The sequence below is a fragment of the Cygnus olor genome, chromosome 15 (genome assembly GCF_009769625.2).
Source record: "Cygnus olor isolate bCygOlo1 chromosome 15, bCygOlo1.pri.v2, whole genome shotgun sequence".
Lineage (NCBI taxonomy): Eukaryota > Metazoa > Chordata > Aves > Anseriformes > Anatidae > Cygnus > Cygnus olor.
Genome location: NC_049183.1, coordinates 8,252,245 through 8,277,836, shown reverse-complemented (window position 1 = coordinate 8,277,836; position 25,592 = coordinate 8,252,245). Strand labels below are relative to the sequence as shown.

At 42.0% G+C, this 25,592-nt stretch overlaps 1 protein-coding gene across 3 annotated transcripts in view; it reads right to left on the bottom strand.

The window, feature by feature from the left end:
* Positions 1-2,973: 2,973 nt before the first annotated feature.
* The window catches only part of ABCC1 (ATP binding cassette subfamily C member 1), a 58,212-nt gene continuing 35,593 nt past the window's right edge, over positions 2,974-25,592 (bottom strand). For all 3 annotated transcript variants that reach the window (XM_040574633.1, XM_040574632.1, XM_040574634.1), the window contains exons 17-31: positions 25,080-25,256; positions 23,823-23,990; positions 23,264-23,441; positions 16,799-16,883; positions 14,782-14,920; positions 13,630-13,837; positions 12,676-12,986; positions 11,606-11,805; positions 10,992-11,118; positions 10,510-10,611; positions 9,271-9,417; positions 7,911-8,069; positions 6,813-6,979; positions 5,821-6,015; positions 2,974-4,515 (exon numbers count right to left, since the gene is read on the bottom strand). In XM_040574633.1, coding sequence (XP_040430567.1) covers positions 4,407-4,515; positions 5,821-6,015; positions 6,813-6,979; positions 7,911-8,069; positions 9,271-9,417; positions 10,510-10,611; positions 10,992-11,118; positions 11,606-11,805; positions 12,676-12,986; positions 13,630-13,837; positions 14,782-14,920; positions 16,799-16,883; positions 23,264-23,441; positions 23,823-23,990; positions 25,080-25,256 — 2,472 coding nt within the window. In that variant the 3' untranslated portion in view covers positions 2,974-4,406. The remainder of the gene's footprint in view (positions 4,516-5,820; positions 6,016-6,812; positions 6,980-7,910; positions 8,070-9,270; positions 9,418-10,509; positions 10,612-10,991; positions 11,119-11,605; positions 11,806-12,675; positions 12,987-13,629; positions 13,838-14,781; positions 14,921-16,798; positions 16,884-23,263; positions 23,442-23,822; positions 23,991-25,079; positions 25,257-25,592) is intronic.

Below are 25,592 nucleotides of genomic sequence, written 5' to 3'. Positions count from 1 at the left end.
TCATTCCTGGCTCCTTCTGTGCAAGTTTACCTGCTGTGCATGTTACCCTGGCACTGCAGAACCTCTGGCATGGTGAATCTTTCAGATGCTACTTTAACAAACCAGAACAGCATCCAGAAGGAAAGCCTTTCCAGGCTTCTCACAGCGCTGGGGGCTGCCGTCAGAGCTGCCCCCGAGTCTCTCCTCAGGGATTGCAACAAGAAAATGTGACGAACAAATCACACTGCAAGCTACTGCTGTTTACCATGACTTCTTAAAGCATTTCATTTTCTAGAAAGCTGAAATAAAAATTGAATCAAGTATTAAAGTGGCTCAAATGAAGAGTAATGGTGGAGGGGGTGGGAGAACTCAAACCAGCAAGGGTCAACCCAGACCAGCAAAACCCAGAAGTTTCTTCTCCGACAGCTGTTCAGTAGCCACTTCACCCACATTAAGAGCAGCTAACATTTTCTAGTGGACAAGTGCTTAAGATAAGTCTAATGCCTACTGCCATATTGGTGTTAAAATACTAGGAAGGAAGTGGTTTTTTTTTCGTACTTTCTCCAAACCAGTATCTGTGGTTAAATAGAGTACCTTACTCAAAGGCAGAGCCAAAAAGATTCAAACAGGTAAGTCATGAGTACCCTAAAGGCTGATCACTGGATCTCAAACCAGAAGCATTTAAAACTAGTGAGATGCAAGTTACGTGTTTTAACTGTTGTCAAAAAGAAACAGAAGTGCTGGTGTTGCTGGGCAGTTCTGAAACAGACATCTTTTAACATACTGTAATCTCTGGTATAAACATCTTTTAAATACTCGCTTTCCGTTCCTAAGTTGGTAATGAAGGAAAAAGTCAACAGGAGAAAATAATCAAAACATGCTTTCACACTGGTAACCTTTGAACAGGCGCTGTTTAACTGCTGGCTTGCACAACCTAACAGCAAGCAAAAATACCAGCAGCTTTCACACACAAAGCTGTGCTGTAAGGGCAAAAGAAAAAGGATTCCCAAGATCACATGGGACCAAAAAAAGACCAACCTGTTTCAGATGAGTAAGAGTCCCCCAACTTTATGTCCAAGCATTACTGTAAGTGACAAATAAGAAACTCAAATCTCACAAAAAAAGCTTTTTTTTTTTTTCTTTTGAACAGAATGAACTCTTCTGGGATGTAAGGCACATTCCACATTGCAGCAAACAATGTCAGCCAGGATATAACAACATGCATCAAAATCCAATGCAGTAAATTCAGATGAGATGTTTTTACACTTTTATATTACCATATTTATTACAAATATATATGTTAATAACACCAACAGTAGCTTCACAGGCACTGCAGTGGCACACACATCATAGCTGTAAACTGAAAGATAGACCACTGCAGGAGCTGGATGATTTCAAGTGAAGATAGTGGGCTGTAATATCAGCAGTGCCTGCTGGATGGCGCCAAACTCTTGTATACGATGTCATGTGCCCTCATGCCAGATTTCACTTACCAAGTCTTGAAAGTGCCCCAAGTACTCAACGAGCATTAGGTATGCGCACAGCAATGAAGTGGTGTGCAAGCACAATGGTATGCAAGCACAACAGTGGAAACAGATTAAATAAGGAAAACGTACTGGCTTTATTGCCAGTTTCTAAGACCTTACCTTGCAGCAAGTCACATCATTTTCTGCAAATGTTCCCAATGGCAACGCCTGCAGGGCTCAGCACATGGGCCTCTCTTTCCTAGCTGAAACCGGATCTCTCACTGCTGTCCTGCTCCTACCTCAAGGCACCCCAAAGATTACACAACACTGCTTGCACACACAGGTTCTGGGGGAAGAAAGCTGTATTCATTATCTTTGTGTGCAGTAAAGGTTAATTTACACTGATCTTCATAATGTATAACGCAATTTTGCTCAAGTCACATTCAGACAACATAGTCACGTGTAATCAGGATCATGAATCAATGCAGCAATAGCACAAAGCACTGGTGGGCATTTAGGGCGAACAGAAAAGGGTGTCTGCTCCAGAGCTGGGGCAGAACGATTTGTGCCAGCAAGTATATGAATACATAAAACTGGGAGAACAATGACACATTAATAACTACACCATTGAAAAAGAACACGACAAACACACAACAAGCAGTCTTCTGGCCCCTTGTTGCAATATTTATATGGTTATCTGCAAAATACAGACAGCCTCTTGGACACACAGTGCCCTGAATGTTGCATGCAGCCCATGAATAGGACTGAGAATACACAGTGACACCTTCTAGTGTACCCAGCTGGACATAGCAAGTGCAGTTTAAGTAATTTTTACTTGTGCAACTCCACTACAAACACTTTACACAGCAGAAGCTTAGTTCTACAAGTTCTGTGTTGCAAACAGATCTTGCTCCCAAGCGCAGTGTCATTGCTTTCACAGGACTTATTTGTACAAATAGGTTAAGGTTTTTAAATCTCAGTTCATCACCATGCATTTAGACACCTTTACGAACCACTTGCTGTGCATTAGGAATTCCCTTTGCTCCAGTCTTTTCACCCTTTCATCCATCACAAGGCTGCAAAAACCTTAGGTGATTTGAAAAGCCAAAACCTACCACTCCTCCCCAAACTCCCAAACCATTCCTTGCACATTCCACTCCCATGGTGGAAGTTAACAGCAAGCCACCACCCAGGACATGTGGCAGACAAAGGACATGGGCAGCATGGACAAAGGATCTCCACAGCATCAATAAATCCTCCTGCACTGATCTACCGTTATTACCTGTCTGCTCAACAAACTGCAGCGTTCAAATTACAAAACAAAGCATGAGATGTGATCCACCATACCACATCAGTTATTCACACTCAAGGTTTCTTAGCCACTTCAACAACCCGCAAGCATCAGTCCTTGCAAGCCTTATTTACCAGTATTTATGTCCCAGTAACTTCTATTTTCAAGGAAAAAAAAGAAAAAAACTGCCAAAGCTGAGCCTGTCAACTACAAAGCAAGAAATGACACACCACTTTATCTTTCAAACTTTTTTACTGCAAGTTCTTTGCAAATATTCGTATAGTCATTACAAAAAAATACCAAAGAAAATTTCAGTCTATTCAATTTCAGAATCATAATTTACAAAAAAATAAATAGCTTTACTCTAAAGAAGACAACTGTCTAGCATTAATATCAGCAACATCAAGTCCACATTCTCAGAGTACTGAACAGTTGGGTCCATCTGGATTAGCTTGCCTTCTTCCAGCATTTTCCTTTAATACAAGACTAATTATAACATAAGAAACGCAACTTTTTTTCTTTCCACAAAAAACTGAACATTCAAGCAAAGATCTTGCAAATAAGACTCCTCTGCTGATTGAATTCTTAGACGCCTCTGACACACAATGTAAAAACAGTAACACAGTTCTTGGCTTTTTGTTTTGGGGGTTTTTGTGGTTTTTTTTTGTTTGTTTTTTTTAAGCTACTGTAACAGAACAGTTTCCCAGAAGATTTAAGAGTCAACAGCAGCAGCATGAAGGGCATGTGTCTTTGATATAAGGCTAATGGTCCTTGATGTGGTAGAGCTTTTATTAAAGCACAGAACTCCTAAAGCCAAGGGTATTACAATCAGTATCATGCTGAGCCTGCAACCTCTGCTCAAGCAAATCCTGACTTCTCAGTCTAGTCCCTCCAGGTATAACCAGGATTCTCCACCCAAGTCAGAATTCCTGAGTGAACCGGGTGTAAAACCAGGTACCACACACTGCAACATACCAACTGCTGCAAGAGTTTGGTTTTGGAGTGATTGTCATTCCAAACATGCTTAAATACTGTTTTGAAGTTGACTGTGCTTCTTCACATCAGCACTACTGACATAGTCTGGTGAACTTGCTGCTGTACACTGTAAACACATGTGAAACCTTTAGGAGAATGCATAAAAGCATTAACCATGTACAGTAAATGCCATAATGAGAAAATCTGGCACGCATTATTTCACAAGAAGAAAATCTTTGGACTATAGGACTATATGCCACAAAATGTTCCGAGTGCATCCCACAATAGATGGCTCATCAAATGAGGAATCAGCAAACAAGCAAATAGCTAGCATTTGCAGAAATACTTTAAACAAAAAGGGGCTTCCGAACATAAGGGCAGATGAAAAGAAAAAGCTTCTCTGAACTTCTCTGGTGAATCACTCCACCTTATATTTGAGCATATAATGACAGATGTCAGGCAAGAAGAACTAAAAGTCTTTGAAGTGCTTTTGCACAATGCATGCACTTCTCCTAAAGCTGGCTAAAATCAATAGAAAGGAGAAGAAAAAAATATTGCATTTTTACGTTACTTCCATTGCTGTGCTCTGGCTGACTTCATTAGGTCTGAAACTGAACTGTACAATTCATACCAGCCCAGGGGAAGTCATAGTTCTTTGAACGTATCATCTCCTTTTTCCCCATCACGTTCAAATCCTACACCAATCCTGAATCTTTGGCCATGCTATAGAAAATGCCTTTTTCCTGAAGGAGGTTGTCTGGGCTACCACACTCCACCACTTCGCCTCTGTCCAGGACTAAAACTCTGTAAAACAAGGATTAAAAAAAAAATGGTCACAAGCAGGTCAGTCCAGAATGCCAAAGAAAACAGATGTATGTGTACACACAGAAATTGACTGTAGCACAGCTTCTATATGCAAGGAAAGACAGTCCAGACTGTATGAATGAATGGAGGTTTTCACCTCTGTCCTTCCAGATGGCTTTTCTGGTCTACTTCTTACATAGCATACATTTACCTGGTCATTTGCAGGCCAGCCTAAAACTTTTGAGTGTGCTTTGAGCCAACCAGAAACTAGGTGGCAGCACTTTCTCTCAAAGTAAGAGCCCCTGAGACCTTCCAAATCTGGAACACCATTGCCCTAACACCGTATCACATCCGCTGCTGTTAGATTCTGCTGACAAAATACAAACACAGACATAGCTTGTGCAAAGCAAAGGTACAGCTGTAATTAGGAAATTCACCATGCAAGTCACTGTAGTCAAAGTCAGTTCACAGTACAAATGCTGCCCTTCGGCTACCTCCACCAACTGGCCAGGCACTGCAGAGATGCTGCCCAGGTCCTTAAGTAGGTGCTGCTGCCTGATGTTACTGGCTGCAGTGACTGAATTAGGTGTTAATCTGGTGGCAGTACTGCTGGTGCTGTGCCTGGCGCAGGCAAAGCTCTTGTCTGCTATCTTTCACTATTGACAGTGCAAAGAAAGGTCTACATGAGTACACAATCTTATCAGTGGTCACTTTGCCACACTGTGATAAAAAGGACAAGAGAGATTAAGACTGAAGTTATAAGACAAAAACTGCCCTCAATCACACAGCCGCAAGGCTGCGGATGAGGGCAGGGAGGATGAGGGAGGTCACATGAACTAAAACCAAAACTGAAGGAAAGAGAAATGTCAAATAAACTTTGGACAAAGGCAGGATCTGCCCCTCTGACTCCTTATGCTGCCTGTGCCTAGTTTAGGGTATGTGCTCCTGAAAGCTCTGAAGCCTCTTTCAGCTGTGCCTAAATTAGGGCAAGACCCAGGAATAGACTCCTGTTGTCCTCCTTGCCTCCCTTCCCTTCCTGGTTTGCCTGGGCAGGCATGGCACAATAGCAGTACAGCACAGGGATCCGAACAGCTCCCCAGGCCAAACACAACTTCTGTAAGCCAGAACAAACTTCTGTAAGCCAAACACACAACCCATCCAAACCACAATTTGAGCAGCTCTGTGGAGAAAAGGCTAAAAACAATACACTGGGCAGCATTTATCCAGCACAATGATCCTCTTCTAAGTAGAGCACAATACAGGTCACACGTGCCATTCTTCAAGACAGAAACGCTATTACTTTACCTTGTGTAGTCCATGATTGTGTTCAGACGATGTGCTATAGTTAAAACAGTACACTCCTCAAATTGAGACTTGATCGTTGACTGTATGAGGTTATCCGTTTCAAGATCCACAGCAGCTGTAGCTTCATCCAGAACAAGGATTTTGGACTTCCTTAGCAGAGCTCTTGCCAGGCACACCAGCTGGCGCTGTCCCACACTACACAGATGGGATGGGAGGGTGGAGGAAAAAAAGTCAGAACAAGTTTGCAATATTCGTGTCGAAGCCCAGCAATTCCTGTAAGAACTCCTCTGTAGTATATGTGCCAAGAATCCAGCAAAATAGACAAGGTTCTTACTGCTTCACTATAAAGTATCTAACAGCATCTTAACTACATCTCCCTCATAATGAAGTCTAGAGAATGTAATAAAAGAGTACATTACAAATGGTTTCAGTATAACTGCATCCCTGAATCAACGTGTTGTTGAGGACTGGACTTTAAATGGTTTCTACAGATTGATCACATAATCCTGTTACAGTGCAAAAAGCAAGCTAATTAACTCCCATAGAAAAGTTGCATCTATTGGGCATGAGCCATCGTAAGTTCAGAGCATCTGCAATAAATAGCAGCCTGCTGCTACTAAAATCCATTCCAAGACTGCCCAAGCTGGGAAGTCGAACATCACAGTATTTTCTGAGTATTTGTTAAATTAAATTCTCAAGCTTGAGAGCTTAAAGCCTGTTCGATAAAACCTAATTGTTTGGTTGCCTGGTCAGGCATTAAGAATTTCCCAGCTCCTCCCCAAATTCTCATACAAGGAAAAAATAAAAAACAACCAACCACCACCAAAAAAAAAAATAAAAAGACTGCTATTGGTAGCATCTAGCTACATTCTGATCGAAGTGAACTGTAAGCTTTCTGGAAGTCTAGCTGCAGATGGGAGGGCACACACACACGTCTCACTTCCTGTTTAGCTCATAAAGCAATTTTCACAAGCACTGTTTCTTTGACGTACCTGAGGTTCTCTCCACCTTCAGCACATTCATGATTAAGTTTATCAGGCAGGGCTGATACAAAATTTTTCAGGTGAGCCAATTCCAAAGACCTCCAAATGTCCTCATCAGAGTGTTGGTCAAAAGGATCAAGGTTCATACGCAGTGAGCCAGAAAATAATATTGGATCCTAGTCATCGAAAGAGATAATTGACAATCCACACAGATCATGGCAAGTGCTCCAAAAATACCTCTTAGATAGTGAAAGGAAAACAACACGTCCACCTGCAGTTGCACATAAGCCCATCTACTGAATTTAGAAGACAGACCTCATTTTTTCCAGTAACAGCAATTTATTCATCCTTATGCCTTATGCCTTTTAGGGGCCTGACCTGTGCCTCCTGCAGACTCTGGCAAACTGTAAGTCAGTAACTCTCAAATCCAGAAGAAAAAGAAAAAAAAAAATCAGCCAACTTTTTTTTTTTTTTTTAAACTGGTCTGCTGATTTAAAGCCTGAGCACTCCCTGTCCAGTCTTCTGTCAGCAGGGACAGCTACGTCAACTTTACACCTTCTACAGAATTACACCATCTGTAAATATTTCAAAAGTCTTTAGCTGCAATATTAATGAAATGAATGCATTTCTTTCTTGGATATGGACAAATATTACTTTGGAAACACTTTTGGTCTAGTAGTGCCTGACTAACGCAGAGCTTGGCAAAAGGAGCTTGGCAAAAACGCAAAGCTCCCCCACAGATTTCCAAAAGAAGCAGTGCAAAAAGTCTTTCACGGTGCGTTCACTTGTTTTTGTTGGAATGCTACAAACGCGATTTATATAACCACATTATGGTCCTGTTTTGAATCTGAACAGGAAGGTAATAAATGCTATACAGTAAGAACAAGAAGACTCGAGTCTGAATGCCCAGTTCTTGTAAAGCCACATGCCCAAATGTTTTGGACTATCAAACCCACAGTTGCTGGGCTAGACAGGAATGGTTACGTGCACATTTCTGTGAGTGAAGAGTACTGCATACCTCACAAGATAAATATATTCCCCCCAGTACACTGCAGAAAGTGCACTTTTACAAAATGAGCTCTGGCAACGGCAGGATTTCACACCTACCTGAGGAATGATGGTGATCTTGAACCGCAAGTCATGGAGTCCTATCTTTGCAATGTTAATTCCATCAATAATAATTTCTCCTTCAGCTGCTTCATTGATCCGAAACAAGCCTAAAGTAAGAGAGGATTTTCCAGCTCCCGTTCTTCCTACTATTCCTATCTGTTGGAAAGAAATACAGGAACAACTTACTCTAAGGCAGGGTTAAAGCACTTGCAAGAATCTACTTGAAAGAGACACACTGTCAAAAGGTTGTTACATTTGTTGGGCTATCAACATCCCAGAATAGTGCAACTAACTGGGGTTAATGAAATAGGAGGGAAAAAAAACAGTGGATATGAAAAAAAGAAAGCCATCTCAAAATAAAAATCCACTTGCAGAAGTTTTCTATTTTTGTGTAAAGGCAGATGGAACCAGGTAGAGTGGGCCAAAGATTCCCTAACCTTTTTTTTTTTTCTCAGTTGTGCTTCACAGCTGTAACTTGTGATTTGACCTTTATCTTCTCTTCTTTGGATTTATAGAAAATTTATAGCAAAAGCACTCAATTTCTTAAATTTTGCTTCCCAATTAGTCTAAAGTCTCCATCAATTGTTTTCTTTTTTATTAAAAAATATTTTTAAATTGGTACTTTGGTTGGTTATCTCTTGTCATCTGCATTTTCTATCCAGTCTTGGGGTAGCATTCTGCCCGTATTTGTATGTAGAAAACATGCACTCAAAAACAAATACCAAGTTGGATACCACAACTAAGCAAGCCTGGTAAGTATAAGTGTCTCTCGAGTACTTTTTATACCGTTGTGCAAGATCACACTATTATTATACGTCAGAGAGTGCACTCAGGACTGAGGTGCATGTGGGCACACACACACATCTACCACAATCAGAGTCTGGCCAAATCCAGAGGATCTGCTCAAGTCCCATTTTTTTCCTGCAGTCTCACCTTACAACTTCTGCCTCACCAGAGCAGAGCTCCCCCTTCTACTTAGTAGCTCGTTTTCTTGAGGCTAGTAGAAACTTAACCACTCTGCTAGGTGTCAACCTCTTTGCCTATCACAAACAAATTACCAAAGCAGTTCAGAAGTTTCTAGGATGGGAAGAGAAGGTACCACAGCCTCCTTTCCTTATGAAATGAGACCAAAAGACACTTCATGAATCCACATAAGTATGTTTATCCCACGACGTAGGACGTCCCTTGAAAAGAGTAAGAGCCTGCTGCAGCCACCAGTTACAGTAAGATTGATTTTAGAGAAGCTCTTCTTGCTCTCAAGGACCTAAGGGTGTCCTACAGGAGGGGGTTGGACCCCTCTTTGGCTTATGCATACATACTTAACAGTAGTCGTCTGCTACTAATTGAGATTCATTACCTTCTCACCCCCATTTATGGTGACATTTATGTTTTTCAGAACCAAATCCAAGTCTTCCCGGTAGCGTAAACCATAGCCTCGAAACTCAACCTTGCCCTCCTCAGGCCAGGTGCTTGCTGGGGCAGTTTGTTCGATGCTCCACTCAGCCTGAAAAAACAACACAAGCGTGTCTGATCAGTTCCTCCCTCAACTGGGCACAGGCTCAGAGGACATAAGGAAAGCAATTAAGAAAAATCCTGTTAGTGTGTAACTTGCAAAAGGAACTGTGATGATGATGATGGGGCAAAAAAGGGAAAGAGCTGCCCCAAGGCAGATGAAATGGTGAATGTCGCCACGGGCTTTGCTATCACAAGTGCCACTTCCTAGATAAAGCTGCTTCTTACGAACAGCAGAATCACAGAGGCAGCATGTATTGAGATAACCTGCTTATGCAACACCACCACAGTAACGAAAGCACTGGGAAAGCCAGGCATGCAACTAGAAGCATTTCAACTGAGACAACAGATTACAGGGTGGTAAAATAAACAGCTGCTGCCTCAGCCTCCCACAGGGGTGGGAGAGGAGAGAGCACACTCCACTGTATTTATTGCCAGTACCAAACAAAGAGGCTTTTAATGACACAAACACCAGTCTGCTACCAGACCCTGAGAAAAAGTTCTAAGAAGGGTCCTCTTAAGGTTTGGCTACAAAAATAGCGATGCAAGTCAGGTTCTCCAGAGACAAGCATGTCAAAGAGGAGCCACAGGGAATTGTGTTCTGTAACCAAAAGGTGCACAACTGCAGATGTAATGACTTGTTAGGTGATTTGAATCAAAACAGAAAAGTAAATCCTCTTTACTCTTCCCATTGAGAGCAAAAAGAGAAACACACAAAAATTGGTTAATCACTGAAGAAAACAAAACCAGATTTGCACAATTCCACTGCTTAACCCAGGGCAGAACAGCAGATTCATTTCCTAAATAACAAGCTGTAAATACTGGGAGTATACACCTCAAGAGCACCCCCAGGAACTACCCCCTTAAGACACAGCCTGTCTCTAGAGATCAATGAGAGCACGAAGTTCTATCAAATCCCTCAGCTCGGAGGACAAGCTTTTACAAGCATTAAGGCAACCATAGGTTCCTTACAGACTTGTTCATAACACCCAGGTAGGCTGCATGCAACCTCATGTCTAATGATACAACCACAAGTCCTGGAAATATCCACCAAGTGCTAGCTGTGGAGGACAACCCACTATACCTCCTTCTCCATTTCAGCATATTCTTTGACTCTTTCTACAGCAACAATGTTGGTTTCCAGCTCTGATGACATACGAACTAGCCAGTTTAAGTATGCTGTAATCTGCAAGAGAAGAAGTTTAAAAGCAGTTTACACTAAGCATGTTACCTGCAACTAAAAACAAACAAAAAACCCACACAACCAAAGCACTGCAAGTTCATGGAATGCATAAACACAGATATGATTTTGGTTAATCAGTGCTGGACAGGAGAAAAGTCCAAATGCCTTTAACATGCACGGGATGAGTCTTCTTAGTCACCTCTCCTCACATATGCAGGGCACAGAAGGAACCTCCCCCATTTTTCCAGATGGTTTTTATTTGTAGCGTTTATTCTCTTTCTGTGTTCCTTACATTAGTTTTCCCTCTGAAGCTTGACCAAGAACCTGGCTTTCTGATGCAGTCTTACAATTTAGAGCTTTTTTCTGTTTAACAGTAAAATTACCTGCAGTGAATAGGACACTGAAAGGCCAACCAGTCCTGGACTGAGCTTGTTGCGTGCAATCACTGCGAACAATGCCGCGAAGAGAACAATACAGTTCCCCACATACTCCAGCCGGACAGCCAACCATCTGCAACACAGAAGAGACATCATGCATCTTTCCAGTAACTCATCCACAGAGAATTAGGAATGCAGTCAACCAATGTTGTCACACATCTTGCTTTTTAGTAATATGGCATCTGAGTACTGCCAGTGACATAGCAACTGTAAGGTATTTGGGGTCCTACTCCAGCAGTATGCAAACCTAGAGGCATCCAAAATGAATAAATCCTTCAGGGGCATTAATTCCTGTTTTAGTTCAGAAAGCAGATCTGGTTACATTGGGATCAGCAAATAAGAGTTTTTATAAATACTACCCAGAAGGCAGGAACTCTCAGAAAGAAGAGAAATTCAGAATCACCCTTAATTCTATCACCCAAGTTTAAGCTAAAATAAACATCCACAAAAGCTTCCCTACCCTGGACAAATACACTGACAGCTGATTGATAAGGCAGACAGACAACAGCACCATACCCTCCCATTATAACTTCCTTTCAATATTTCAACCCCACCATTACCTGTTTGCCACAATGCTTGGATAATAAGCTTTCTGATTTTCGTCCACTTTCACGTCGTTCTGCTTTATGAAACGTTTCTGCTCCTCAAAGGCTCGAATTACACTGACTCCCAGGAGGGTCTCATTGAAGTGAGAGTACACAGGAGAACGACTGACAGACTCAAGGCGTTTGAGCTGGCGAGAAGTGGCCACATAAAATCTCTGCAAGTCAGAATATGAAAATTACAGTTATGTCCAGATTACATTTGATAAGACAGAGGGAATCATGAGAGAGTTCCCTGCCATTTGGGCTGTTAGTTACAGAGATTCAACCTACATCCAGAAATACATGCCTTCTCCAACACTTCTAGGCCTAAAAAGATCACACTATATACGCTGTCTTTAAACAACTGCCAGCCAAACCATATTGTGATAGCCACTTTCTTCTTTGCAAACTTACTTAAACTGTACAAAACTGAGTCTCTGAATCACGCATCATTGCCTTTAAGATGTACTAGTGGAGCTTTACAGATTCACTAATTCAAGAGTCAAAGCCAGGAATCAGCTCCTTCTCTCACATCTGTACTCTCTGCCAGATTCCTAACAGTAAAGAGGAGTGAAGCAAGCACATCCTGCCTACGTAAGACAGGAGTGAAAAGCTGCCGTTGCTTCCCTCGACTGGTAAACAAGTTTCTGACAAAACAAGCACATGAGCAGAAAAGCATACATAATTTTCTAAAGGTCTTCCCAACTCTTTCATTTGGAAGAAAGCTTGAGAAAAGTTCATAGATTTTCCACATATGGGCTCTAAGCAACAAGATATGTGCAGTTTACCTCAAAATCTAATGGCATTTTATAAAGCCTGCTTAGGTATTAAAGGATTACCTCTTGCACACAGAAGTCACTCTGCACTTGACGACAAAAGGAAATGCTCTGCTGTAGTCAGCTAATCAATAAGCTATGCAAAGTGCAATCAGTCAAGCATGACAAGTCAAACACACTAAAACCAGACCTATTCCAGAGTGAGGACAGAACTGTCTTAAGAAGAGGACACGTAACTGCTGGTCCAGCTGACCTTGGCCAAGCCCCTACCTGCACAAACAAGTAGACAAGTCCCAGAGGTGGAATAATGACAGCAGCTATAGGTGTGGCCAGTAAAATGATGATACAAGCCCCAATGACGTTAAACGTTGAGCCCATGAACATCTTGATGATTGGTGGAATAGTGGAGTCAATGGTATCTATCTCCTTAGAGAAACGGTTCACCAGATTTCCACTGGGTGTACGTTCAAAGAAACTCATTGGAGACCTGAGGACATTGTGCAGCAGGTTAAGGTGCAGGTGTCGTGAAGCAAATATTCCCCCTATTGACACAACCATCGAGTAGCCAAATACAGCAATACCTGGAACAGAAGACTTGTTTTTAACTGCTCTCATCTCTCACACAAAACATTTTCCTTCATTTTGTCATCACGTAGAATTAGCACATACCTAGTACAATAATCCTGAGAATTGGAGTTCATTACCATTAGACTTGACGATTACTTAAAGAAATTAAAAAACTTTTTCAGTGAAAATAGCACATTTCTCTCATGGAAGTATTTTTCTCCATTAAAAAAAGTGGTGTGTATTGCAATCAGAGAAAACGCCAGCCTACACAGCTTGGCAAGGCCAAGGCAGCACAGCTAAGGCCTCCTGTGACATACCATCCCTGCAAGCCAGGCAAGCACAGTTTTTCGACAGGCCAAAGGGCCATTTCTCAGATCAGATGTTTTGTCATCTAGCTTATCAGCCCTTGCAACCGCTTTTGTTCTTGTTTTGTATGAATGAAAGAAAACCGAATTCAGTAACTAAATAGACTAAATAGTTTTATATGTCAGTGTACTTGTTGTTGGGTTTTGGAAGTTTTAACAAGCTTTCCTCTTTCTATGAGATAAAACCTCAGTCCTTAGTAAACTGCTGCTGCAGTTCTGGGGATACAAGGTCACCAAGAGCATTAGAAACATTCTGAACCAGCTAATATTACAATAGGTAAACCAGACAAACCTTGAGAAATTCCCAGTGCTCCATACACTCCCAGTCTGACATTTGTATACTGCTGTGTTCCATTGATAACGGGATCATCTGTCCATAAACTCAGCCAGTAGTTGGAAGCCAGGGAGGCTATATGGTTACACATGAAGAGGAAAATGCTCAAAAAAGAGATAAAGAGTCCAATAGCTTTCATGTAGTCCCAATATACTGTTGCCTTTACCTGAAGACAGAAGGGGGGAAAAAAATGTGTGTATATATATTTTTTTCATATATTCATTTTGCAGATTAAGTTTCAAAGCCAGCAAATTCCCTCTTCTTCAACCACTATTTAAAGTTAGCATTCCTGCATCAAGCCAGACAAACATGACAATTACATGCTAGAAAGCCACTGACCTGGAACACAAGTTGCAAGATGTTCTGTGGATATGTGCCAAACCCCGTATCCCTCCAGGGCAGGCACACATCATCTTTCCCTTGTCTTCCAAGGGAAGGAAAGGGAGAGCGCTGCTTGAAGTAACACAGAGCATCTGTGGCAGAGCCAAGAACTTCACTGGGGAGTTCCAGATTTTGTCTGTCTCTTTTTACCACAAGATTATACGGCCTTTAATTAAACCCTTGCTTCATATGGCTTGTACTTTATGACCTATTGTAAAACAGGACTCCAGCAACATTGCTAGGAGGTATAACTACCATTTTCCCAGGAACCACACTCTCCAGTTTCTCAGAAAGCCCTGGGTTATCCTAGGATTAGATACTTGTGTCTACAGTGGAAAATTGGCTTAAATTCAGCTGAGTCAATTCCAGCTCCTTACACTGAAGGATAAATTTCACCAGGTCACCTAATTTGTTACAACTTTGCAACCTCTTTCTAAAAGAACAAACTGCAAGTTTGCCATTTCTTTTAAGCTTTGATGTGGTTAGGCTCATCATCTTAAGCAGAAGTTTTGATGTCAACATTCTTTCTGCAAGCAAACCTGGGGCTCTGCTTTGGGACCAGAGAACACAGCAACACTTTCATGAAGTGCTGCACAACAAGCAGCGAGTCCCACAATCCTCTCAGCCCTTTCTCACCCCAGCTACACGGTCTTCAGAAGCTTTTTTTTCCTCACGTGGACTTTTCTGAAACCAAAAGAGGATGCAGGAAGTGGGAACAGAAGACCTTACCCTCCCGGTCTTTGCTGTGTCAGCCTCCGTCAATTTCCAGGAATTCTTTTCTGCAAGTGGCTTCTGCAGCTCTGCTGTGCTGCTCTGGTGCTGTGACTTCCCAGTCTCTCTGCTGTATGTTGAAGAGTTGCTGAGCTGCCTGTTAAAAATGCTAATTTTTAGTCTTGGAAAATATAGGCCAGGTGTCTGCTTCATAATAGACTTCAACAGCCTATGGCTACAAGTCACTAGCTTGCATTAGTCTGGTGATAATCTCCTAACAGCCATCATCTGAAAAGTGATTACCATTGCTTCTGTCCCCCCCTCACCGCGCGCTCCTTATCCTCCCTGATAGCATTCACTTCTCAAGTACTCATTTCCAGATACAAGCTAACTGGCTAGGCAGTCAAATAAATCTTGGCTGAACAATCAAACTCCAGAAAGAAAAACGCCACGGTGAACACCGACATCATCATAAACAGTGCTGCTGTTAAAATGCTAAAATTGTACCACCACAGGCAACAAAACAGGCAATTTTACTCCCAGGCACTTACTACCTTCCAGATTTCTGGCGCCTCTGGAGTGCCAGAAGAAAAAGGCATCAGCTATGAAATGATTTTGGGAAGGTACTGTCAGTGACTGCCTTGGGCCTCTCTGAAGTGTAACAGCAGCTGTACTATGCCAGGGTAAAGGCCCACGTAGCACTACTTGCTACCTGTCAGTGGTCAAACCCTTGCAAAGACTACTAAAAGTGGCCTAGCCAATACAGTACTTGTCACTTTATGTGAGCCAAATCCATGGTATCTCATAACAATGCAATTGTTTCTGCACATGGAAGGCTGAGTAGCCTGAGAGTAAGTCACCATGATAAGAGAAAGGAGTGTATTTGTCTTTAGATTAACTTTATACACCTGGTAAAACCATGCCAAGGTGTTCCACTCCAGGCTGCGTTAATTGAATTGCCTTCCACGCCAAACTGTGCAAATTCAGTGCATATCTAACAAATGGGCTTACAGTGCCCTGAGATTTAAGTACTTCTTCCAACAAGTGGACTTGCAATATGCGCCTGTTTTGGAAGAATGAAGACCTGTCTGAGGTCAGAACAACCAAAACTGGAAGACTTTTTCAACAGCAATTGTCAATGCCACACTGTGCAGGAGCTGGGATACCAAGCTGCTTACCAAGCTGTACACAGCAATTGGCTGAGACTAGAAACTTCAAGGTCAACCAAGAATCACAAGTGCAAACTCTGAAGTACTAAAATGGAGCACGTGTATATTGCAGCTGTAGGTAAATATTTCTTCCAATAAATTAATACTGTTAGGTCACATGGTAGGCGTTCCTCTGCACACTCACAAAGGAGCTCAGGAAGACAATGGCAGGAAAGCAACCTTCTGAATGACTCCCAGGGCCACCAGAGGAATCACTGGCCCATTAAAGGCCCATTTGCACAAGCCCAGAGGAGCAAAAAGGGGTCACAGCTGTGGGACCATGGACATTCTAGCCAGCCCTGTACACACACATGCAAGACAGCCTGTACCAGCAGCACAAGTGGGGCTGCAGCCTCAGGGGTTTATGTGCCCAGGTGCCAGCAAATGGATGGATGGCTGGGATCCAGCAGCAACTGCTAAGCAAACTGTTTGAGCTCAGCTGCTGGAGGGATCCACCTTGTACATATATATAATACATTCTTACTTGTGAACCTCCATCCTGCTCAGCCAGAGACAGGAGCTAGATGAGGTCATTGGTGCCCTTTTCTTTGTGTGGTTGCTCTAATTGTTTGATCTGCATGGCCTGTCATGCATATCCATGCTATGTGTGTGCGCTCTCTGTGCGTATGCTTGCTGGGAATGCATCTTCAGCCTCACTACTGGCTGGACCTTGAGCCATGGAGCAGCACCAGCCTCACCTCTTTCAGGCTGCTGTGTGTGGCATGATAGATTTTCCTCCCACAAATACTATAAACACCAACTTACTGTTTGTCCACGTCTGAGTAAAAGGACAGGAAATCAAAAAAAAAGAGAGAGAGACTGCACACCTATGCATCAACTTTCCAGGGGCTTCATTCACAATCGCTCCGTTTTCTACAGGCTTTCCTTCCTTTCCAGATGGACTATTTGCATCTGGGGGGGGAAACAAAAAAGAAAGTAAAGTAAATATGAAAATGGTAGGAAGAGACATAAAGGTTTAATTACAATTGAAAATGCCAGGTGCAGTCCCAGAGTACAAACAATGGGGAGAACACAACTGAATATTTACATATGCTAACAGATAATTCATTAGATGAGCAAATCAGTGTAGTTCCACCCCCAACAGGATTAGTTGACAAGACAAGGAATATTTGTTTTTCTATTTTGCTACCAAATGTAGGTCAGCAATAACAACTTAATATAATTATGAGAACATACTTGATGTTAAAGCGCACAATACCAAGTCATGCTATGACTCACGGTGGAAAAAAAACACTCCAACCATCTTCTGTTTTGCAAACCACATCATTAATACAGTTAACTATTTTCATTTCACAAAACAATAAGACACTAGCAAATGGAGTGCAGCTATATGAACAGATGGCAGGTGACATTAACATCGAGCCTTCCTGCAAAATGAGGCAGGAAGCAAGGTACAGAAGTCTCCTGTTTTTAAGCAACCATAGGAATCAGATTTGTTTAGGCAGAGGTGTTTCTATGAATGTCACTTAAGAAAAAAAAGGTTTTTCATCCCATTTGTAACAAGCTGTAGAACATAGATCGAATTGCCTAATACACTTCACAAAACCTTTCACCTTGAATTATTAAGCTTTCTCTTAGAAATTTAGTTCAGTGTAATACACTGCCATGAGCAAAATTCCTAGGTTTGAGTTACGTCGTCTTTTTCCTAACACAAATGACTTTGATCCCTAAAAAAATACTGTCAATTATGTGAAACTCTATTATCATGTACGGAAGTTAATTCAGAATTTCTAACAAAAGGAATTTTTCATTTAAGAGTCTACACATAATCTATGCGGACAAAGAAAATCTCACCTGCACCCATTAAAGAGATATGCAGGAAAATTAGCATAACTTCAAATTCTAAATGTTCACGTTTTTTATATAAAAGCAAAATATATGCATAAAACTGTTCATCAATACATCAAGTAGGGGCTGCTCGAACTTAAACCTGTTCCTTCCTGTGCCTGTCAACTGAGCATTGGTTCACTATTCCAATAACCCAAAGCTAAACTGTTCAGTGTGATCCAGAAGCAGAAAAAAAGGAGCAGAAACAATGACAAAAAGTGAAAGCTTCAATGACTTAGTTCTTATTTTTAATTATATGAATAAGCCCAAACAAATACGAGACTGTTTGTTATTTGAAGCACTCTATACATTTTCTTTTGAAGGGCTCCCATATGGAAACAGCAAGCATTCCAGTGTCACTGGAGCTCTAAACCCATGTGAACAAAGCAAAACCACAAGTAAACCTTCCTCCTTTAACAACAGCTCTTACATTTGATTCCCTCTTGTAGGCTGCAAAGGGTTTCGTGCTTATACTGCATTTACCTCTTCTGAGAGGAAAGTACTAAAGATTGCCATAGTAAATCTGGCACATGCACCTAAGATATAACAGGTATATAGGGAACAGTGATAGGGTGTGAATACCCATACGAGAACAAAAGGAACCTCCAGGGATCAATCTTGAGTGCTCCCTCTCTGAGTACGCTCACTACACTCCTAAATCCAGAGGGGGAGATGCACCTTTAAAGGTTATTCAAAGCTTCCTCATGAAAGTAAGATCAAGATTCACTGCTGACGTGAGTTATCTACAAGCTGACGCTCCAGTTATTGTAGTAGCATAGAAACGAGCAACATGCAACCCAAGCCAATGCCTTATGTTATGTAGCTCAAGCTCTAATAATGACTCAATCTCTTTTGTAAAGTACAGCTACTTGCGTTGCTCCACCACAAGCACTAGTAAAAACCCATGGCAAAAAAGTAGTTACCTGTCTCCAGAGGTTGAATCGTTCCTTCTAATGAAGGATTGGAGTCTAAAAGCATAACAATTAACTTTTTCCAGGACACACACAACCAGTTTTCAACCTTTACAAGCACAAATGCATAAAAGTAGCATGACCTAAACCACAAAGACATACAGAAGCCCAAGGAAGGATCAAATTTACTGAAATGGATCTCCTTTTAATCCCACCCCTTGTATTAAAACAAAAAAGGAAACCTTGAGGAAAAAAAAAAAAATCCACCATATGGCTTCAAGTGTCAGATCACAAAACTTCCTTCAAGATACATGCTAATGTGGGGTAGAAAGTGTTCTGCTATTGTCTTGCTTTAGGCACAGAACTGCCATGAGGGGAGAACCGTGGCAGCAAAGACTTCCTTAGTCCCACCTACTAGTCCCACCTACTGTGTAGTAACCAATCGCCACCCCGCATGGGCAGATTAGTAAGGACCAGTGAGATACTTCCCTCTTCCAAGCTTCTTGGTACCCTACCAGCGCTCATCTTGAATCAGTATTTTCTTCTGCCATCTGGAGACTGCAAAGCTTTTACCTTACGAGAGAGAAAAGCTGCATTTTGCTAGAAGATGAATTTAAGAGGAAAGGAGGTTATTTCCTGAGCCAGGCAGGTGCTTCCCAAATGACCACTGGGGTCCAGACTCCCCAACATTTGGAACTTCTCACTATTTAGCTCTTGCCTTCCATGGAGTCAAAACAGAGAGAAGCAGTCAAAAAGGAGAGAAGCACCTAGCCCTACCGAAGGGCACTGGGACAAGCTATCCTAACTACCAATTGTAGTGCTGTTGAGCCCAACTCAGCTTTACGCTGTTAGAAAGAGGCACAGCCCCAAAATACAGGTGTGCTGGGCTTTACTGGGAGACAGTATTGATCACAAAGGCATAATGCTTTCCTTTGCTAATGCTAAACCCCAGCCCATAATGCAAAAGTGGCCATTTATATTATGAAACACATGCTACTACTTCGTTTGTAATACAAAAATATTGTACAAAGAAGCTATCTTCTTTTCAAACTTAGCACTTTATACGTTATTTCTCAATTGCAGCAGTAAGGAAGAAAAACAGACATTTTTACAGAAGTCAAGCAGGACTCTGTGAATCCGACTCCTGTACCATACTATGTTTTCCACTAATCAGATTTCAACTTTTTGCTAGACAACAGCCGGATTTTGGAGAATCGAGTCCATAAAATTTAAGGGGGAGAAAAAAAGACATTCAAATTGAATGCCTACAAGTGACAGATCAAAAAAGCTCCTTTTGAAATATACAAGACCTGTACAATATTAAACTAAACCCTACAGGCCAGACCCTTACAGTTCTCAGAGTACTTTTACTCCCCTTTCTCTCCACACCGAAGCCAAGTCAGCCTGTTGTACTGACAATCCTGATATAAAAACTGAGCTGAGAGTCACAGAGCCAAACGCTGGGGAGACAGCCTAAACCCACATTGCTCTCTATCAAGTACAGCCCACAGATTGCAAAACAGATTTAGATTTAATTGTGCTGCACACTTCATCTTTCAGGCACTGTAGTTAAGACCGAAGGTGAACCACTCTTAAAAATATTTCAAACTTGTGGTCTGGTTCTGGTAAGTTTTACCACTTTTACTCCCCACAAACATGTTAAAAATAACTCCAGGCTTTGCAAGAACAAACTGAAGTTTATGGTGAAGCCATCTGGAAAACACAGCAAAATCCCTATCCCTGCGCTCCTTAAAACAAAAGGCTGCATCCACTATTTCAGTTTGTATGGGAGCCAGGGGATGGATGGTCATAAGACAGGTAGTCCTAAAGCACCCATTTGCTTTTCCTGTTTTGCAGGAAGAGCTGCCAGCCTGGAAGGGACAGGTGTGCTCACAGCGGGCAGGGGCACGCTACGACTCCACACAACCCACACTGCCAAGAATAGCACTGGCATCACCAAGTTGGCCACACTAAATCCAGAGAAGGGAACAACTGCTAAAAGCAAGATGAATTTATGTGCTTTTTTTGTGCAAACTGGTAGGATACATTTACAGGTAGTTCCAGTTGCTTTGGAGAAGATTACTCTCTGTAGACACAGCAAGGCACCCATTTCACTTATTCACAGGTGAAAGCAGCAGTGCTCCACGCTGCACCCCCTGCTGCTGCCATTGCCTTCTGCATCAAGGGGGAAGAAGGGGCAGCTCACCTACCCAGCCATCCTGCAGACTAGGGTCGGGGCAGCTTTCTGGAGCGAGCGTTCTCCCATGCACAGAAAAAACACTGAAGCTGAGGATGGAAGAGAAGCAGGTAATCCTCAGGAATCCCCAAGGGAGAAAAGAGCTGGAAGGTAACATGGAGAAGGCTCACAGCCCAAACCCAGAGGCCTGGGAGAAGAAAAGGTTTTCCCCAGCCTTGCAGGAAGCAGGATGTATTCCTGCCAGAAAGCACCAACCCATAGTTTTCTGTTGTGCGCCAGCATAGTGTTTTGAGGCTGCCAACATGTAGCGTCAGAGGCAGCCTCCTGTGATCTTGTAGAGTCCCCCTCTCTTTAAAGCACGCATGCAGCTCCCCTCCAGCTAGCTCAGACTGGCTCCCATCACAGCTTGTTCTACATTTATCCAACAAACCGTGTTTTTTAATAATATTTTGCAGTCTCTTACACATCTGATAAATATTACCCCTGTGAGCCAGACAAATAACGCCCCTATTTTTCACTTTTTACCATTGGCAGAAGATCACTCAACCAAAACTGAGAAATAAGTTTGCTGTGATACGACAATTCTTTCTGAATCACCAGGGTCATACTGAAGTGCCTTGTGTTAGACAACTGCAGACAAGCATAGCAGAAGATAAAGCACTGGCTCACTTTCCAAGAGAAGATTGGGTGTTGAAATGGGAAAGGAAAGTAACTTAGTTGAATGTAAAAACTTCAACAACTACCACGTACTTGGAAAGAGGAGTAAAAGAGGCTAAAAGAACAAGGCTATTAAAGGAGGCAAACTGTTGTGGCTTAACCCAGCATGCAGCTAAGCACCACAGTTTGCTCACCCCCCGCCTCTGCGGTGGGATGAAGGAGAGAATTGGGAAAAAGAAGAAAAAAAGTAAAATTACAAGAACTCAGGGGTTGAGATAAAAACAACTTAGTAAGAAAGAAAAAAAGTGAACAAAACAAGCAATGCACAATGCAATTGCTCACACCAGCCAACTGATGCCCAGCCAGTCCCTGAGCAGCAGCAGCCGGATTTTGCTTCCAAAATCTCTTCCCACAATACTCCTCACAGTGGGATACCCCAGCCATAGAACAGTAATTGCTGCTCACAGACAGCGCCCACCCAAACCAGCATCCCAACTTGTGAAGTGACATCTGACACATACCAAGTGACCTTTCCGAGATGAAGGCTAGCCTACAGCAGGGCATCCTGACCTTGAGCTCAACACATCACCCTCACATCAAACCCCCTGTTGGGGAGCAGAATGTGTGCGAGGAAGCCAGGAGAAGATGCTGCCCTGCACATCCAGGAGACAGACTGCTCATTCACAGCCTCCAAGTGCAGTCTGTGTTGCCAGCCTGAATGGAAGAGGACACAGCCGCAGAGAATAAAGCAGACCATCACAGCCCTCCCAGTGTGCACTTTTACACCACCATCTAGAGCAGCTCCTTGCAAAAGGCAGCCATCCATCACCTCTTCAGTGCTTTGCAGCTCCATTGGGCAGCTAAATATGGCACCACTTCTGTTTTCTCCTGTGGCAGGCATTTGAGGAGTACGCTTAAAAATTGCCACTGCTTTCCCCTCTAGAGAATGGGTAGGAACCAAGGGTTTTCCAAAAGGAAGAAGGTGAAAAGTGGGTTCAATCTCTTTCTGGAAAGCCTGCTCTTCAGCATTCAGCAACAGGTATTTGTTAGCAAACTGGCCTCAAGCACGTACCAACAACTTCACCCCAGACAGCACCGTACAAGCACCCTTGCAAACACTCTTCATACTTCCACATTCATATGTGGAAGATACCACAAAACCACCACAGGCAAGCCACTGAAGAGAACAAGCTGAAGGCAGCTAGGTTCCTCTATTAAAATCCACACCTATCTGCAGGAGAAAAAAAAAAATCCTACCCCAGTACAGCTTTACAGCTATTTGAAAAGCAGAAGCAAGAGTCAGGGGTGTCAGCAAAAAAAAATGAGCTGCTTCTTCCTCCTCCCCATCCCCAAAGCAATTCTCTGCATAAAGAAGCAGAGGGAAATGTGTATAAACCCCTGCCGACTCTTACTTGACCTCACAACCACTTTAATTTTGCTACAACAACATTTTCACTACAGAACTGCTCCACATTTAAGAATGTGCATTTCACCTCACAACCTTCAAAGCCCTCAAGAAACACCTAAATCTATAGATTTCTATAGGTTTATCACAAGAAATAGCAGCTTCCTTTAACTTTCCTTCCACAACCAGTACAATCAGTGTTTTCCCTTTACCATGACTCCCTTAACATGCCACTTATCAGCTTATCCAAAAGAGGATTTATTTGCAAGCTTACCGCTGTTCTCCATGCTTTGTTCAGCATTCGCGTACGTACGAAGAAACTCTGCAAAAGCTCCATCTTGCTTCAGCAGCTCTTGGTAAGAGCCCATCTCAGAGATTTCTCCATCACTCATTACCAGAATTGTATCCATTTGGGGCAGATAGTTGACTGCATGGGTTACCAAAACCCGTGTCTAAATAGTAAAAGAAAAAAAAAATTTTCTAGTGTCTCAAACTGGTAAATACAATGGTTAAACTTCTGTTCTCGCAGCTTGAATTCTGGGCACAATACAGTAATAACTATGGACTCACATGGAGCATTTTTAAGAAAAATGACTGCTCTTGTCTTTTGACTTCTCCTTCATTTAATTTTGATTAGAGAAACCAAAGCATATTATATAATAACACTGTTCTCGTAATAAAAGTCCTTAAAAAAAAAGTCAGGAGAATCTTTTCATTTTTCTGATGTTTAAAACCAAAGTCTGAAGATGAAACTTGACAGAGTTGGAATCATTTGAACTTAGCAAAGAAAAACAAATCATTTCCCAGAGACTAGTTGTTATATTATTACGTACTTTATTTTTCAGGATTCCTTTTGGTCCAATAACTTTTTCAAAAATATGTTTCCCAACATGCGCATCAACAGCTGATAGAGGATCATCAAATAAATAGACATCTGCGTTACAGTAAACTGCCCGAGCAAGACTGACTCTCTGTTTCTGTCCTCCAGACAAATTGACACCCTGGAGAAACAAGACAGTAAGATCCTTTATTTACAGCTAAAGAGAGATGCCGTACTGTAGTTTGTGGAAGACAGAATTCATGGGAGATTTATGCAAATCAGAGAAATTTCACCATTGCCTCAAACAGATCTGCATCACAAACTATTTACTAACGTAGCATGAACAATTACAGTTAAAATCCCCTCTTAGAAAGGAGCACGTCTATAAGTTACTGCTGTCAATGAGGGACTAGTAAAAAAAAAAAAAAAAAAAAACTTTTACTAGTCTTGCAAGGAATTAACCCAGACCAGACACACCTAATTCTGTACATTCTGAGGCTGCTTTTCTTCTCAGTTATATTTCTGCAGGGCTGCCTCTGATCTTACCAAAAAAAACCTCTAAGAGCAGCTTACAATTTGGTTGGCCTGCTGACCACCCAAGTTTCCTGTAAGGAAAATAAAAGCTGCTCTCTTGCCTCACTCTGGACCTGGGGCTGTCAGTATGCAGCTATACCCCATTGAGAACCAGTCAGCAGGCACAGCACATATCCCTTCCTGTCCTCTGGAGAGCATCAGCTTAGCAGAATGCCAAGCAGGTTACATACAAATACAGGCTGCTGGCCACGTGTTTAGGGACACCTGGTCCTGCTCACACACTAAATTGATTTAGAGCACTAAATCATTTAGCAAGTTTCTAAATCCCACACTGCACACACTTGTGCAACCAAGGGCCACTTTGGGTATTGCTTCATTTAAAAACAACAACAAAGACACAAAACAAAAAAACAAACAAAAATCCCACCTCACTTGAAGTGTTCAGAAGATTCTTCTCTTCCTGTTTATATATATTTTTATGCTCTATGACCACGACAACTCAGAGCTTTTTAAAAACATGCATTGTAAGGTGCTTTTACTTTTGTAATTGAGAAAAAGTTTCCTCCCCTTTGAGTATTAAAGACAAAAGACACCGTTCAAATTTTCCTGTTACTCTAGAGGATTTCTATTCTGAATGCTTTCAATTCAACACAACTTTAAGAGAAAGTAGAACAGAAGTCACAAGGCCTTATCTACAGGCAATAGTACTGTTGTGGTAGAGCAGGTACTTAAATACCTTTTCTCCGATTTCTGTTCTGTCTCCCGTAGGAAGAATCTCTATATCAGGCAGAAGTGCACAAGCCTCAATCACACGCTTGTACCGGCTCTCATTCATCTCCCTCCCAAAAATAATATTATCTTTCAGAGTCGCATTTTGGACCCAGGCTTGCTGAGGAACATAGGCTACTGAGCCCTGCAAGGAAAAAAAAGAAAATCCTTACTCGGTACTTTAGACTAAAAGCCTGCACATGAAGTCAAAGCACAGCAGGGCTTTGTGAGACTGGAGTCCTCATTAATTCACAAATTGCCTATGTCATTATGGAACCACATAGGCAAAGTGTGTGCTCTTGGGCTGGTGCCTCCTCCAACATATTTTTGTAATCTCCTCTACATGCAAACGTAACAAAGTGTATTGGTGGAAAAGAAGAGACTTCAAATAAAACATGATTCTCTAACAGACTTGAGGAAATATTTGTTTAGAGAATATTTACACAATTATTGAATGTCAAAAGTTATTATAGCTTTGTTC